Source organism: Podarcis vaucheri, assembly GCF_965113315.1.
Source record: "Podarcis vaucheri genome assembly, chromosome: 2".
Taxonomy (NCBI): domain Eukaryota; kingdom Metazoa; phylum Chordata; class Lepidosauria; order Squamata; family Lacertidae; genus Podarcis; species Podarcis vaucheri.
Window position 1 is genome coordinate 4,046,558 of NC_138760.1, and position 16,243 is coordinate 4,062,800.

At 43.7% G+C, this 16,243-nt stretch overlaps 1 protein-coding gene across 5 annotated transcripts in view; it reads left to right on the forward strand.

The window, feature by feature from the left end:
* Positions 1 to 16,243, forward strand: part of LOC309523675 (low-density lipoprotein receptor-related protein 1) — a 217,355-nt gene that overhangs the window by 148,847 nt on the left and 52,265 nt on the right. For all 5 annotated transcript variants that reach the window (XM_082207669.1, XM_082207671.1, XM_082207670.1 and 2 more), the window contains 3 exons: positions 7,986 to 8,148; positions 14,556 to 14,778; positions 15,742 to 15,931. In XM_082207669.1, coding sequence (XP_082063795.1) covers positions 7,986 to 8,148; positions 14,556 to 14,778; positions 15,742 to 15,931 — 576 coding nt within the window. The remainder of the gene's footprint in view (positions 1 to 7,985; positions 8,149 to 14,555; positions 14,779 to 15,741; positions 15,932 to 16,243) is intronic.

A 16,243-nucleotide genomic window follows, 5' to 3' on the forward strand; every position in this document is an offset into this window, starting at 1 on the left:
GAAATGTTTCAATCTGATAACGGGAAATAAAGGGAAGACTTCACAGGAATTATGGAGGATTTAAAAGGATTCAGCTGCATACAAAAAGATGTACATTAGGAAAAAATAGCACTAAAATGCTGTTATTTATCTTTTGGCTTGTTCAGATATTTTGGCTTGTAATAGCATAGATAAAGGAACGATAGAGATTAATAGGATTGCTACCTCCTGTCTCAGATATGAGCCTTAACTTCTTTTAAATCTCCAGGGCTGGAAGTTCTTCAAGTGTGATTTCTCACACAACATATATTGCAGCAGTTCTTTCGCTTGTTGCCTTATGCCAACCTTTGCAAAGCTGAGACCCTCTAGATGGCTGGGGCTGATGGCAGTTGTGGTCTAAAACTTCCTGGTTGGCCAAGGTTGCCTGTGCCATCTGCTTTAGTAGAGACTTTGCTTGGATGTACATGAGGCAGAAGAGTGAAATAGTTAGGTGAATTTCTTAAGCAAACAAATCCTGTACCCTGTTGAAGAGACATCATCTTTTCAAGTAGCTTCTCCTTTGCCCATTGGTGAAGGGAGATGCAGTTTTGACTGATGGAGGTGATTTGTTGCTGCCCTTCAAACAGAAGTACATTTTCCCATGCTGGGTGGAAGCCATGTGGGATGGGGTGGGGGGATGACCAAGGGTTTCTGCAGCTGTTAAGTTTGGTTCAACATGGACTAGGAAAAAGCCAGTTGTTTTAAAGGAACCTGGTGGCTACAATACAACCTGTTGCTGGTTCAGTGGAAGTGCCAGCTGAGGTTCAGGGAGAGAATTGTGCTAAGTGAGGAATACTTGCAAAGGACTGCCTTGAATTCTGGTTCCCATGCAACAACTGTATCATCATCATCATCATCAATAACACAATTACTATATTTAAAATGAATAGTCACATACAAAGGCTCACCATCTCAAGGTTCCCATTTATTTATTTATTTATTTATTTATTTATTTGAATCACAGTAGTCTCTAAGTGGTGTAAAGGAGACACGAATGAAGAGCTCTGCTGGATCACACCAGTGGCCCATCCGTAGTCCAGCAACCTGTTCTTAGAGTGACCATCCAGATGCCCATGGGAAGCCTGCAAGGAGGACTTGAGCTCAACAGCTAATACAATAAACAATAAGACCCAATAATATAATACTAAAAATGAGTTAAAATCTAAATGGGAATGCTATAAGAAATAAGCATAGTTAGGACCAAGCTGTGCTTTGTAAGGTTACCTTTTACGGTGGTACCTCTGGTTATGAACTTAATTCATTCCGGAGGTCCGTTCTTAAGCTGAAACCGTTCTTATCCTGAGGTGTGCTTTTGCTAATGAGGCCTCTCACTGCATGTGTGCCTCTGGCATGCAATTTCCATTTGCATCCTGGGGCAGAGTTCACAACCAGGAGCAGCTGTTTCCAGGTTAGCGGAGCTCGTAATCTGAAGTGTTCGTAACCAGAAGTGCTCATAACCGGAGGTAGCACTGTACAGTATATAAATTATTATTGGGAAAGTTACAGAGGTCCAAATTGCAGTGGTTCCACCATTACCCTGTTCTGTAATTTGCGTTCAGTTCTTTCTTCTCATTTGGAACACCTAAAAGCAATCTTGTGACTCTGACTCAAAAGGTGGTTTGCAGCCAACTTTGACGTTATTTTTCTCTAGCTTCAACAGGTCTTTCCCCTCTGGTGCAGGAAACTGCCTTGGTGCTTGTGCCTCCTTCTTTTGTGCAAGATATTAATGAATCAGGGACAGGGAGGCGCAGAACAGATTAAGCAACAACAACGTAGCTTTGGGTTGCTTAACCATTATAAAAGTGCAGAGTCGCTCTTGTGGTCTGAGCTGACACCACGACACCACATGGGAGAGTTTCCAAAGGGAGTGACTCAGCTTAAAGCACTGACCAGATGTTAAAGGAAAATCACTGCCTCTTGCTTGATTCCTCCCTCCTTCTGAGTGAAAGAGATTTGGCACTCAAGCAGTATCTCTTAACTCTGTCACGAACTTTGCCCTGCACCCCCCAGAGCAGCTGCCTGCCTGTGGGGTTTCATGTCCCACTTGGGCCACAAGCCTAGCAAAGCGGTTTAAGGGCATATCACAAGACGGATGAATGTGCATCTTTTAAATGATTTTAACACTTAGCCCCTAAAAGCAGCTTCAGATCAAAGATGCCGACTCTTGAGGCAAAGTGGCTTGAAATTACGATTCCCAGCTAGATTAGCGATGGTCTTCATCTGGACTGGCAGATTTATTCACTGCTGCTTGTTTTTGCGGTCCTGTGGCTCAGGCCTGTCTAATGTGCTTTACCCCAGAGCAGCACAGGGCAGGCCTGGGATATCTTGGACATTGTACAGTGGTGGTCAGGGGGCTCCTGTTGAGACAGGTGACCAGGCAACCATTTTGCAGGCTGCTTCAAAATGAAAGAGCCAGGCCTTCTGGTCTGTAGGCTTTCTATTCAGAAAACTCAAAGCACGATCAATGGGCTGTATCAACAAAGAAAGCCTCTGCAACAGACTTGATACCATTCCTTTGCTGATTTGAAATTATATGCATAATTTCTGGGTGCAGTTTCCATTCTTGTTTAATTGATGTGCTTGTTTCCTGTCCAGTATAGCTACTATCTATGTATACTTGGATGCTTGTATCTCTGCTTCTCTAGGATGATTATCCCATAGCCTCATATCATATTTTACCTTAGAAGTGTACTGTCAATCCCTGGGGTCCAGAGGTTGTTGGGGTACAACTCCCATCATTCCTGGTCACTGCTGGGCTGGGGCTGGTGGGAGTTCAGTATCTGGAGAACCACAGATTCCTCACCCCTGCTCTATCCTTTCCTGTCTGCCTGCCTGCCTGCCTGCCTGCCTATCTGCTTTGAAGGCATCAAAGTGTAAATATGAATAACAACAATATCCTTCAGGAACTTGATTCCAAATGAAATTTAATTTAATCAAAAGTTATCTGAACTTTTGCAGCTTGAAGCCACTTGTTGGTGGTGGTTGTTGTTGTTTTAAGATAGAGTGGTGTCTCTCACACACATGCGCACCAACTCCAAGTGGCTGTTCATAACTTATCCTTCCTTCCAGAATTCTCCTAATGGAATTATGTTGTTGCTGCTGCTCCTGTCCCCCTTGTAGCTTGCATGTTGCAATTTACAAGCCTGGCGATTCCAGTTTTCTGAAGAACAACAGAACACTAAAATTGTTTTTCCAGCCGAGTGGAGAAATTTGTTCTTCCCCCAGCATGCTAATGAAAGGCAACTTTTGCAGTGAGTCAGTTTTTACTGTTAGCAAAACTGGCACTTGGTTCTTAGCCAGTCATCCTTGGAGGGCACCAGGCAGTTTGACTTGCTCAACAGTCCCTCGTCCCTTGAGACAGAGCCTTCTGCTTTGAGGGAGTGGAGGCCATTCATGTTTCCATTACACAGTGCAGAGAGAGAGAGAGGGAGAGGAGGGAGGGAGGGAGGGAGTCTACTCTGAGACATTCTTATCCCTGCAGCACCATCAGACCTACCCAATACTGTATTAACATTCAAGCCAGCACACATACATTTGCTATGGTGGGTAATTGGGTCTTTCTTTTGTCAAGCTTCATTGTTGGGGCCAGCTTAGAGTAGCAGTTCCTTTGTATCCCAGTCAGTGACACAATTGTATGCCGCTGCTGATTGGAGTCCAGTGGGTGCTTCCTGACCTTTTTTTTTTAAAAAAAAGGGGGGGAGCAGGGGGAAGAAGTGGAGAGAAAGCAGCAGATGAAGGCCCTGACATATGGAGCCTTCTATTGGAGGCCAAGGAAAATCCCCTTATCCAAACATGAGGAATTAGTACCCAAAACTTGCTGTACACACTGCAGGTTCAGATATCCAAACAGCTGGACCTGTGTATAGTACTGTAACAAATAAGCGGCCTTAAACAAGCCTTACTTTATTGTGTTTTGCTGGTTCGCAGCAGCCATTTCTCCACAAACCATGTTTACCTTTTGCAAGATTTTAGAGGGTTTTCCTGGTTTTTTAAAAAATCATTTGGGGGGTCAAAATTCTGTAGCTGGAAACACATTAGAAAATTTCCCATAGCAATCATTGGGAATCATTGACTCGTTATGTGAACATTTGCCTAACAAACAATTCCCTGAGAATGCATTGTGTTTGGATAGTGGAACAGACCACTTTTTCATCATATCTCAGTGTTGCCTATTCTATAGTGGCTCTGCAGCAATTCTGTGAATTGAATTGGGGACCTTCTGCATGCAAAGCAGATATTATGAAGCTGAGCTACAGATGTGTAGTGAATACATGTTCTGGATTGAGGCAAGTAGAGGAAGGCTGACCCTTGCAAAGCCAGCATAGTATTGTGGTTAGAGTTTTGGGCTAGAACCTGGGAGACCAAAGTTCAAATCCACACATAGCCATGAAACATGGGCCAGTCACTGTCTTTCAGCCTAACTTACTTCACAGGGTTGTTGTGAGAATCATGTCCTGGGGAAAGTGCAAAAAAACTCTTATGAGTTGTTGAACTCTTTGGAAGAAAGGTGACGATATAAACAAACTCATAAACAATCTGTCCCTCTCCTGCTACAAGTTATGGCAAAGCAGTTATTTCTAATGTACAGTACCTATTTATGTTTAGAAAACTGGGATGTAAAGATGTTCAGTCAAGAAATGAAGTATGGCAACTGTAATTTCTTGCAAATAGAGTACGAAAGAAGCCTGTATGGTGTTCACTTGCATCGAGTGTAGGATCAGATCTCTTTTGCACAGTTAGAAGCTGTGAGTTAGAAAGAACCAGAATCTACAGTCTGCAAGTAAACAATTTGTATAGTGAGCTACAGTTATCCTTTTATTGGTAATTTAAGCATAGTAAGTGCCATAGTAAATTCCCACCCTGGGCTCCTTTGGGAGGAAAGGCTGGATATGAGATTTAATAATAAATTCAATAATAAAACTGTAATTTGGTGAGAACCACATTCTGAAAGGTGTGTGTGTTTTGGGCAGCACCATCCTATGAACTGTACTTGTGAAAGAGCTAAATTATGTTCTCTCATTTGTAAAGGATGTTCCTTTATGTGGAATTTATTAGGAAAACTTATGTTTTGATTTCTGTTTATCTTAGTTTCAGTGTCTGTTTTGGATTTTGTAATGGGGGCTTGTTATGGAGATGCATTGCTGTAGATTATAGTAACTCCTAAATATGCACCTTTGTATATAAATTAGCATATGCAAATTTTATGTAAACCCACATAGTTGTGGGCTGAGTGGGCAATGCATTTCTTCTTTTTCGGTGATCTCAAGGGGCCACGGTAACTAACCTGTAGTTGAGCACCTGGAAACAAGTGATCGTGATTTCATTAATCCAACCACAGTTACTCATTAAGTCTGAAATGGGGAACTGTGGCTTAATGTCAGGATCTTAACCATAGGTAGAAGTTGATTTAAGATTCTGCTTTGTAAGCTCATATTAAACTTCATTTTTCCATTTTGGATATAATGGAATCAGAATGTAAGGGCTTATGAAAGGAGGTGGCATGGGGAGGGTGTTTCACAAGCCAGAATCTGAGCTTTTGAACTTGGCCAGAATCTGGGGGCCCCTTTTTGGTTTGGTTGCTGCTGCTTCCCAAAACTCCCCCCCCCCGGCCTTCCACCACTGCGCTTTAGCAGCACACTGTTTGGGCCTCTGCCAACAAAGTATTTTGGAATGTAGCAATAGGCTGTGGAGGCCTAGTGCTCTCAGAAGCCCATTGATGCCAGGACTGGAGAAAAAAGAAAACCCTGTGAAACACGGGAAAAGTTTTGAAAGCTGTTTTCAAGGGGGGCACAGGGCGGGTGAGGGAGCCTAATTGAGGACAGCAGCCAGTTCCCCGAGAACAGAGCAGCCCAGAAGGATGAGAGGAGAATAGGCCTCTAAGTATCTCAGTGGGAGAGCAATCTTCTGCCTGATGCTCTATTCTTCAGTAACACAAAAAAGGCCCAGTGGGGAGGAGAAGGGATTGCTTTGGATGGTTTGTTGTCGGCAAGAAAACTAGGGGGGAGCATGTGATGGGGGGTGAGATGTGGCTGAAGAACAGGCCAGGTGAAGTGGCATGCGGTCAGTGGACATGGGGAACTAGGCTGTCCCCTAAATATACCTGGTAAATTAGAGTATTAAAGTATTAATGCCTGGTGCCTCCTTCCCAAAGCCTGGGAAGCTTCTGCCCATCTTAGGGAGGCAGGCGGGACTAACACAATGTCCCTCCCTTCCCACAATCGCCTTTACAAGCTGTTGTCTCTGGCCCTAACTGTTCCCCAAAGAAAAGTTTCACTGCACACCACTGGCCAGGTGTGTGTGGGGGGGAGGTGGGGAGGAGAAGAGCACCAGTCAGAGACAGGGTACTCATAACCAATGCCACTGTGCAGGGTTCAGGCACTGCAGTTGTTTGAGGCTACAGGGTCACAGTCAAATCCTTTTTGTGTCATAGCCAAACAGCACAGCCTGAAATGCATATAGTCTAAATAGGCCTAATTTTATAAGGCTATTTCATTTTTCATGGTATTATATATAGCTTCCTCTGGCGATTGAGAAAAAGTTTTTATTTGAAAAGGGCTTTGCCAGGTGGTTTTTTGTTTTTTGTTTTTTGCTGAGCATGTTGTTCTCTTTTACTGCTGTAGTTTATATGGTGGTTTTAGAAGGCTTGTTCATCATCTTGAGTGCCTGTGCTGTTCGAAAGACAGCTAACAAATTTTATAAACAAACTAATAAATGTTTTTAATAGGGTCACTGGGTTTATGTTCAGCAGGCTCCTGTCCCTTAAAAGGGTTGTACAGAAAGGAAAGTTCTGCCGGTTGCAGTTTCTTCTGTCAGTGTAGCTTTGTGTTTGGGAGAAGTTCCCTCAACAAAACTCTCAGTTACACACATTTCCAAGAGAGAGAGTGAGAGAGAGAATGTGGCAGCTCTAAGAGAGGACTGGAGAACTTCATGGTGTTCTAGATCTACCACCTCTACTTAACTGGGAACTTATTTCTTGAAATGGAGGTTTGGTAAGAAGACATGATCTGCATGACAGAGCGGCAAAGGAGGAAAAGAAGTTCCATGGGATGTGTAGCTGGGGCGAAGCATTTCAGATTGCAGATGGGAGATCAGAAGTCTCAGTGCTCCCTCCCAAACCATACTTACTAGCAGTGCTTTTCCCCCTAGAAAAACAGGTGCTGGTACTCACCATGAAGTTGTTACAGTAAGTGCCAGACTTTTTAACACCCCCCCCCAAAAAAGGGGGGGGGAGAGAATTGCTGGTACTCACCTTGTTACAGTAAGTGCCACACTTTTTAATAACAGCAAAAGAGGTGCCGGTACTGAATACCCTTGAGTACCACCTGGGGGGAAAGCACAGCTCACTAGACATGTAAAACTTAGCATGCTGCAGAGGAGGTTGTAGCTTAGCCTTCTCTTTGAAGGTATCTCCACGCATCACCACCCTTTGAAACTTTTGCTTTTCTGAGCTACTTCCAGTCACGAAGTGCAAGCATTGTCTCTATAATGCTGGATGACCTGGAACTCTTGAGATCTGTACCGTGAGCAGTTTTGTGTGCCTGACTCTTTACAGATCCACTGACAGATCTTTTGCAGTTCAGTTCCTTCTTGTCCTGAGGAATGAGCTGATCAGATGTGCCTGTACAGATGAAAGGCAGGTTGTAAATATTTTTGATGGTATAGTAGTTGGACACTCTGAGCCATGGCTTCCAAGAAGTTTTGACAGAATCGAAGAACCAAGATTTCCCACAGTTTATTTCTCATAGGTGTAGCTTTCAAAAGGAGTCCACCAAAAGTCTAAATAACTACAAGACAGATAAGGCAGATGGGCTCAGCAGATAAAAATATCAACAGATGAAACATTACCTACCCATGCTGTATTGAACCCAACTCCAGATTGCTGGCCTTTTGAAGAAGGTTAATTTCTGAACTGTTCTTGACCAAGAGTTAATATCTTACTTACCACACCCTTCGTTTTCTTCCATTAGATGTGGAGCAGATGGCTATTGACTGGCTTACAGGCAACTTCTACTTTGTGGATGATATTGATGACCGGATATTTGTCTGCAACAAGAATGGGGTCACCTGTGTTACGCTGCTTGACCTGGAACTGTACAATCCCAAAGGCATTGCACTGGATCCAACCATGGGGTGAGAATCTTGTGTGTGCAGTTTGTGGATGAATAATATATTTGTTTGGGAAAGATGGAAATAATGTTGCAATTGGTGGTTTATGAACTCAATACAGTAATTCCTGGCTTTAGGAAAATGGTGCATCTTGGAGTAAGAGCATTTTATGTGCTCCTTCCCATGAAGTTTTCCAGCCATTTTAAAGAAGGTTGGCTGGATAATGTTTTTGTATTATTATTTAATTATTGTGATGTAATCAATGCAAAATAGGATTTCTTCTGCATTTTCAAGATGTGGTCATGCCCATGTAGAATCCATGAGCCCAGAGCTATACGTAATGCACTTTTCATGCTTGACTTTTTCTCTTAAATTATCACAGTGTCCTTTGAATAACTAAGTGCCTGTCAATGTGAAATCTAACCAGCTGAGCAGCAGTGAAATGGCATACGAAATGGCAAACACCTCTTTTTCCTTCTGCCCCATTTGAATTATCAACCTATTAGAAAGCATAGCTGAAATAAGGAACATAGTCGGAGTTATTTGGGAATGAATGGCAACTTTATATTCTGAGAGTTGTGATAATTTGTCCATTTAAGCATGGGCTGGTGGATGGGTGAGCTGATTTATAGAGTTGATCTTGAACGTTTCCCTGCCAAGGAATTAGATTGGAGAATTTTTTGAACTTGGGTTCTGTGGGATCCTTCTTTGCTGCTTCAGCATCTATGAGCCATCAAAGGAATCCTCCTTCCAAAGAGTGTCAGTGCCTTGCTAGCATAGGTCTACATGTGGCAGGTGATTGATAGTGAAGAAATGTGAAGTCTGAATCACAGAGTATCCTGTAAGCCCAATTTCACACAGTACTTGTCAGCTGAAGGCTGGGCCTACACAATGTTAGAGCCTCCCAGGCTTAGCCATGACCTGGATTTGACATCAGCTGGCATCAGAAGGTCATGTGGTCTCATAATTTACAACAGGAGTAGCCATTGTGGTACCCTTCAGATGTTGTTGGACTGGAGCTCCTATCATCTCTGATGACTGGCGATGCTAGCTGGGACTGATGGGTGATTTTCTCCAGCAACATTTGAAGGGTACTATGTTGCCTAGCCCTGATTTACAAAAGAGGCACATAATGTCTGAACCCTTCCTGATAGATGTGCTCCTGCCTGGAACATGCTATCAATGCCAGTTTCTATGGCTCCTTCTGGGTGTTGTGAACAAAAACTTTTCTTGGGAATGTTAGAGACCTTTTTTGTCCTGGTTTCCTGGGGCACAGTTAGACACTTTCTGCTTCAGCTGTGAGGGTTAGTGCAGCATCTGTATGAGCTGAAATGCTCAGCATGTCTGGTCTTGAGAGGATCAGATGCATTGATACTCTACTCCTGATCCCTAACTATAGAGCTGTCTGGATGTGCTGTAGAAAACCACAGAAGCTGTGTAATTGGTGCTATGTTATAGGATGTTTCACATCAGACATGTAGCTATCACATTCTGTCTGTACCACATTTAGAGGGGAGTGCCTCACCTCACTGTGCAAAAGAAAAAGTGGCTTCCCATTAGTGACCAGACACTGTTAAATTTATGGCTCCTCTCTGTGGTCAAGGGTCCAAGGATCACACTTCAGTTGTCCTTGGCATGGTGTGTTTGCTAGGCATCTTGAAGGTCAGCCAGTTAGTTGCCTTTAGTGAAATCTTATTGGAAAAGAGGGAAAAGATGATGGTCATCTTTGTGTCAGGGCACTGCTGGAACAAACTGAAAATGCTGAGGGAAAACTTAAAAGGAAGTTCATGACGTTGTAGCTCAGTATTGCGTCTATGCATATTTGGTTGCACAGATGTTTATATTTCATCACTGACTTTGTAAGAAAGGGTAGAATCATCTTGTCAAGGTTGTGCTCAGTTCATACAAGCATGCATAGAGTTGACCTTGAGCAGATCCAGGGCATGCATTTCCTCTGTGCTGGGGTCTTGCAACTGCATATAGACAAGGCAAAGTGCTCCAGTTCAGTCAGGTCTTGGCAGCTTATATCATCTTAGAATCAAGGAAGGAGTATTTCATAGAATCATAGAATCATAGAATCATAGAGTTGGAAGAGACCACAAGGGCCATCGAGTCCAACCCCCTGCCAAGCAGGAAACACCATCAGAGCACTCCTGACATATGGTTGTCAAGCCTCTGCTTAAAGACCTCCAAAGTAGGAGACTCCACCACACTCCTTGGCAGCAAATTCCACTGTCGAACAGCTCTTACTGTCAGGAAGTTCTTCCTAATGTTTAGGTGGAATCTTCTTTCTTGTAGTTTGGATCCATTGCTCCGTGTCCGCTTCTCCGGAGCAGCAGAAAACAACCTTTCTCCCTCCTCTATGTGACATCCTTTTATATATTTGAACATGGCTATCATATCACCCCTTAACCTCCTCTTCTCCAGGCTAAACATGCCCAGCTCCCTTAGCCGTTCCTCATAAGGCATCGTTTCCAGGCCTTTGACCATTTTGGTTGCCCTCCTCTGGACACGTTCCAGTTTGTCAGTGTCCTTCTTGAATTGTGGTGCCCAGAACTGGACACAGTACTCCAGGTGTGGTCTGACCAGAGCAGAATACAGTGGCACTATTACTTCCCTTGATCTAGATGCTATACTCCTATTGATGCAGCCCAGAATTGCATTGGCTTTTTTAGCTGCTGTGTCACACTGTTGGCTCATGTCAAGTTTGTGGTCAACCAAGACTCCTAGATCCTTTTCACATGTACTGCTCTCAAGCCAGGTGTCACCCATCTTGTATTTGTGCCTCTCATTTTTTTTGCCCAAGTGCAATACTTTACATTTCTCCCTGTCAAAATTCATCTTGTTTATTTTTGCCCAGTTCTCTAATCTGTCAAGGTCGTTTTGAAGTGTGATCCTGTCCTCTGGGGTGTTAGCCACCCCTCCCAGTTTGGTGTCATCTGCAAATTTGATCAGGATGCCCTTGAGTCCATCATCCAAGTCGTTGATAAAGATGTTGAATAAGACCGGGCCCAAGACAGAACCCTGTGGCACCCCACTAGTCACTCTTCTCCAGGATGAAGAGGAACCATTGATTTGTTACCCATTGTCTTCTTCCAGGCACATGTTTCTGCTTTCTGCCACGTTGCTCTATGTAGCCTTCCCCTTTCCTCACCACCTCCTTCACATTTGCCCTCAAGGCTCAGTTCTCTTACCAAACTTGTCCTCAGCACCACTGGCACACCTTACTAGCATTTCATTGACACCTGATTGTGACTCATCATCCTCTGGCCTTGTTTCTCCCCGGTTTGCCTAAAGTAGGTTGTTGTAAGCCAGGCTTCCTCAAACTCGGCCCTCCAGATGTTTTTGAGACTACAATTCCCATCATCTCTGACCACTGGTCCTTCTAGCTAGGGATCATGGGAGTTGTAGGCCAAAAACATCTGGAGGGCTGAGTTTGAGGAAGCCTGTTGTAATGGGACCACATTTATGTGCTGTATGGTACTTGCTGCAAGACTGGCATTAAAGAGATGCTAAATGCTGCTTCTATTCAGCAGCAGTCATAAGAGTAATGGAATTCAGGATGATGCAGGCTGGAGCGCTGCAGAGTTCAAGACCCATTGGGAAGGGAAGTTGGTAACTGTATACTGTACAATGCATATGCAAGAAAGAAAGTTTCCTGGCATCCCAGAAGCAGTGAGGGGGCATTTTGTAGGGGAGGCATGAGGTGGTGGTGAGGGTGTGTTAACCTATCCACTGCCTGCCTGCCTGGTTAGGCTCCCTTGAAACCCAACCAGCCACAGCTGCTTTCCCTCCTCCTGGGTAGTTTCAGGTGCACATTTAGAAGCTGGATGGGGGAGTACTTTGAGGAGAAGTTTCAGGCATTCAGTTCATTGTACTGCACTTCAAGTGAAAGCAAAGAGTTTATGCTGTGCTGATGAGGCCTTAGAGTGCAGTCCAAACCCCCTTTGTTCTGGGCCAGAGTGGGTTTACATGAATTGGGTGGGGGAAGCATTGAAACAGTGACACCCTGCCTCTTCTCCTATCCAGATTATCCCTTAGCACATTGATTGCAGAAAAGCCGGAGGGGGTGGGGTGGATAATGTCTACAGGTATATATTGCTAGGCCCTGTTTCCGTAAGGGAGTTTGGTAGGTAGCTAAATCTTAAGCACATTTACTTAGAAGTAAGTCTCATTGATTCTCCATGGGGCTTACTTTCAAGTGTTTAATTTTTAACTCAAGATCTATGTACAATGGGGATGAGATCTTCACCATTTGAAGATGAGGGCACCAGAGGGCACTCAGATACGGTGTAAGAACGATTCCAAATACTGATGCTTCCTTTGTGTCGAGCTTGAGGTCTAGTAATCCGAGTGCCCTTGAGGGCCTTGTGGTAGATAGATACGGTCAATCTGGCCTTCTGATAACCTTGTCCTAAACCCAAATAAATTGCCTTTAGCACTGAAGCAAAGAAACAGGAATGTGTGTATAAGTATGTGTTTTGCACCATTTTGTATCAGGTTGGCTGCTCTCCTGAATACTCAAGAAGCCTCCTTCTGCACTTGAGGTGATTCTTTCCAGTGTGGATGATAGATAACGGTATTTAGAAATGGGTGTTCTGTGGCCAAAGCATACCTTAGTCTGCCACCTAGTGTTTACTTTGGTTTTCTGTTAGGTAACATGATATAACACCCCCCACCTCCGTGTTAGGGTTTTCAAAAAATAATAATAAAAGAAATGTGTACGTTATGTTGCTCTAACAATAGTTTTTGCACTGGTGGGTTACTGGTGGTGAGGCTTAAGAGGATCTCCTCCCTGCTCCTGCACATTTTTCTCAGGCAAAAGCACGACACCAAAAGCTGTACAGCACTTCATTTTAACTTTTTCTGGCAGCCAGCTATACCATTTTTATTTTCAATATTCAGTTGTGAAGACTGGCAGTTAGAACTGATAGGAGCTGAATGAGCTAGCAGTCCCTAGTACCCTGCTACCTAAGTCCTCTCATCCAACCCCCAAAGGCCAAACTGTTCAGAAGCAAGGGTGTTTTGCAGTGACATCTTCAGCGTACATCCCATGCACTTGAGGAGAAGCCTCATTGGACTCAGTGGAATTTCCATACAAGCCAAACATACACAGACAGAGCTAGACAACTTTTAAAACCATAGGAGTGCAGGAATAGTTGAAAAAACTCAGAATCTATATATTTCACTTCTTATGTATTTTAAAGTCACTTGCGTGTTAAGCATGACAAAATAGGTTCCCAGCTTCGTGTTTTTTTTAACAAAGGAGATCTTTGGAACAATTCAAATCGTGGTGGGGTAGAGCTGTGCATCCACTGCTGAATCCAAAGGTCTTCTGCTCTCTCTGTCCAAGGGAAAGGAGGGATGTTTCCCCCCTTTTTTTCTTTTCTTTTTGCTGCACCAGCTCCATATTGACTTAGCTGACAAGCCCAAAGATTGGACCCTTGGGTATTCACAAAGCTTTGGATCCAGTAGATGTAAATCCACTAGTGTACTATCTGAATCATAGAATCATAGAGTTGGAAGAGACCACAAGGGCCATCAAGTCCAACCCCCTGCCAAGCAGGAAACACCATCAGAGCACTCCTGACATATGGTTGTCAAGCCTCTGCTTAAAGACCTCCAAAGAAGGAGACTCCACCACACTCCTTGGCAGCAAATTCCACTGTCGAACAGCTCTGGGTACACTCCATTTTCAGGGCTCCTTGTTCTCACTAGAATAAAGCTTGGGCTTCTGTGATGACATGCCATCCACCCACGCTTCTCTTGAAGGAGACCGGTGGGGAGACTACATGCATCCCACATGTACCCCTACCCTTCCATCATCATTGTGATGGGAGGGTTTAGGATCGCTGTCAATCTGTTTCATAATCTTCCCTTGATTGGATGGGATTGGAGACTCATTACCACCATCCCCTTTTCAGAGTTTCAAGTCCACTATGTGACTGGGCTGCTCCCTATAGACTTCATTGAAGTCTCACTCTAGAAATGAGGCAGGCTCGTTTTGTTTTTAAGGTAGTACATTGCTTAAAGACATTAATTAAAAGAGGAATGTTGGATCTGGAACTTCTCAGCTAATGAACTTGTGCTCTCGTGGTTACTGTCCTGGTAGATTTTGGTCCATTAATGGAAAGAACAGCTTTGAACCTGGATTTCATTTACAGCCTGATGCAGTCCATGTTTAACCAAAAGGAAGTTCAGCTCAGGTCAATAAGACTTATTCCCATACATTATTAATGAAAAGTATTATTATTATTATTATTATTATTATTATTATTATTATTATTATTTGACTGATTTCAATGCATTCAGTAGGCCTTACAAGTAGCCTTAACCTATGAGTTTGTTTAATTAAAACATGCAGACCTGAGGTTAATTGAAAAGATTTTCTGCTTGAAGTACTCCTCACCTGCTTCTCTGCTTTCTTGCAGGAAGGTTTTCTTCACTGATTATGGACAGATACCGAAGGTGGAGCGCTGTGACATGGATGGGCAGAACCGCACAAAACTGGTTGATGCCAAGATTGTCTTCCCCCATGGTATCACCTTGGACTTGGTCAACCGGCTGGTTTATTGGGCAGATGCCTATCTTGACTACATTGAAGTGGTGGATTATGAAGGAAAGAACCGGCACACTATCATTCAGGGCATCCTGGTGAGTTCTCCTCTGGAGATCCTGCAGCAGGAGCTATGGAGTCCCTTGGAACGATGGGATGGTTAAGCCCACCTGTGGTTCCTTCTGGTGCACTGCTGTCTTTGTGAATATCAGTATCACTAATGGCTGTGCTTCTAACTTATCCTTCAACTTACGTTGAGAGATACCTAAATGTAGCAATCTAACTGCAGGCTTAAGCAAACTTTTTTAAAATGAAAGAGATATTAAAAGGCCTGGGTTGTGAGCTGGAAGTTCTGAGTTCCTTAAACAAGATGACAGCACTGATGTTCAGCACAGTGACATTTGCTGCATAGAAACAAAGTGATGTCAGGGTTGTAAGCAATGTGGATGAGTCACAAGAGTTCTAAGAGATCTGAAGGCCATTGGACATACTCTGCCAACTGAAAGCACAGAGCAGCCTTCCTCCAACCTGGTGCCCTCTATATGTTCTGAACTGCAATTCCCTTCAGCCTCAGCGAGCATGGCTAATGATCAGGGATGATGGGAGTTGGAACTCCCTGCCTATTGAGGTCAAGCAGGCGCCTTCATTGCACCCTTTCAGCACCTGCTAAAAACATTCTTGCTTAGACAAGCCGATCCAGGTGCTTAGAAAGTTGAGGTAATTTGAATTTGTTTTAGTATTTTAACTTTTTTATGGTTGTGATTCCCCCCCCCCGATGTTATTGTTTTATCCTTTTGTAAACTGCTTTGTGTGTTTTTTTAAACAACCAAGCGGTGTTTAAATTATATGAACTAAATAATAAATATATAAATAGTTGAGCAACCTCTGCGCAGCACCAGCTTGGGGGAAGGCAGGCATAAATTCAGAGCCATAGTATGCCATAATTGGAGAGCAGGTACGGCGAAGAAGGGGACCAGAAGGGGAAGGCCTTCAGATGTGTAAGCTGCAAAATAAAAAGCAAAGTGATCCACACACACAAAAATCACATTTGTGCCCTCTAGATAGAGCATCTCTATGGCCTGACCGTCTTTGAAAACTACCTGTATGCCACCAACTCAGACAATGCCAATGCTCAGCAGAAAACCAGCGTCATCCGTGTTAATCGATTCAACAGTAGTGACTTCCAAGTGGTGACCCGGGTGGATAAGGGCGGAGCTCTTCATGTCTACCACCAGCGACGTCAGCCCACAGGTATACGGGGAGTGGGTTTGGGGTAGTGTTTGGAGGGAAAGAAGTGGGATGTCCTGGGGCTGAGGACCAGTTGAAGTGCCCAGCAAAACTGTTGTTGGTTTGCTTTGTTGTATCACCTTGATGTTTGGTGGTGGAGGTCTGTGTTCATTGTGAAATAAGGTAATTCTCTTTGGGAATGGTGCAAAAATAACACAAACACACAGATGCACACACACCTCAGCAGTGCTATGTGCATAATTAAAAGTCATTCACAATGTCACACGAGACTCCATCTAGAATATCTGCATTACATTCTAACCAGAGGACTTAGTC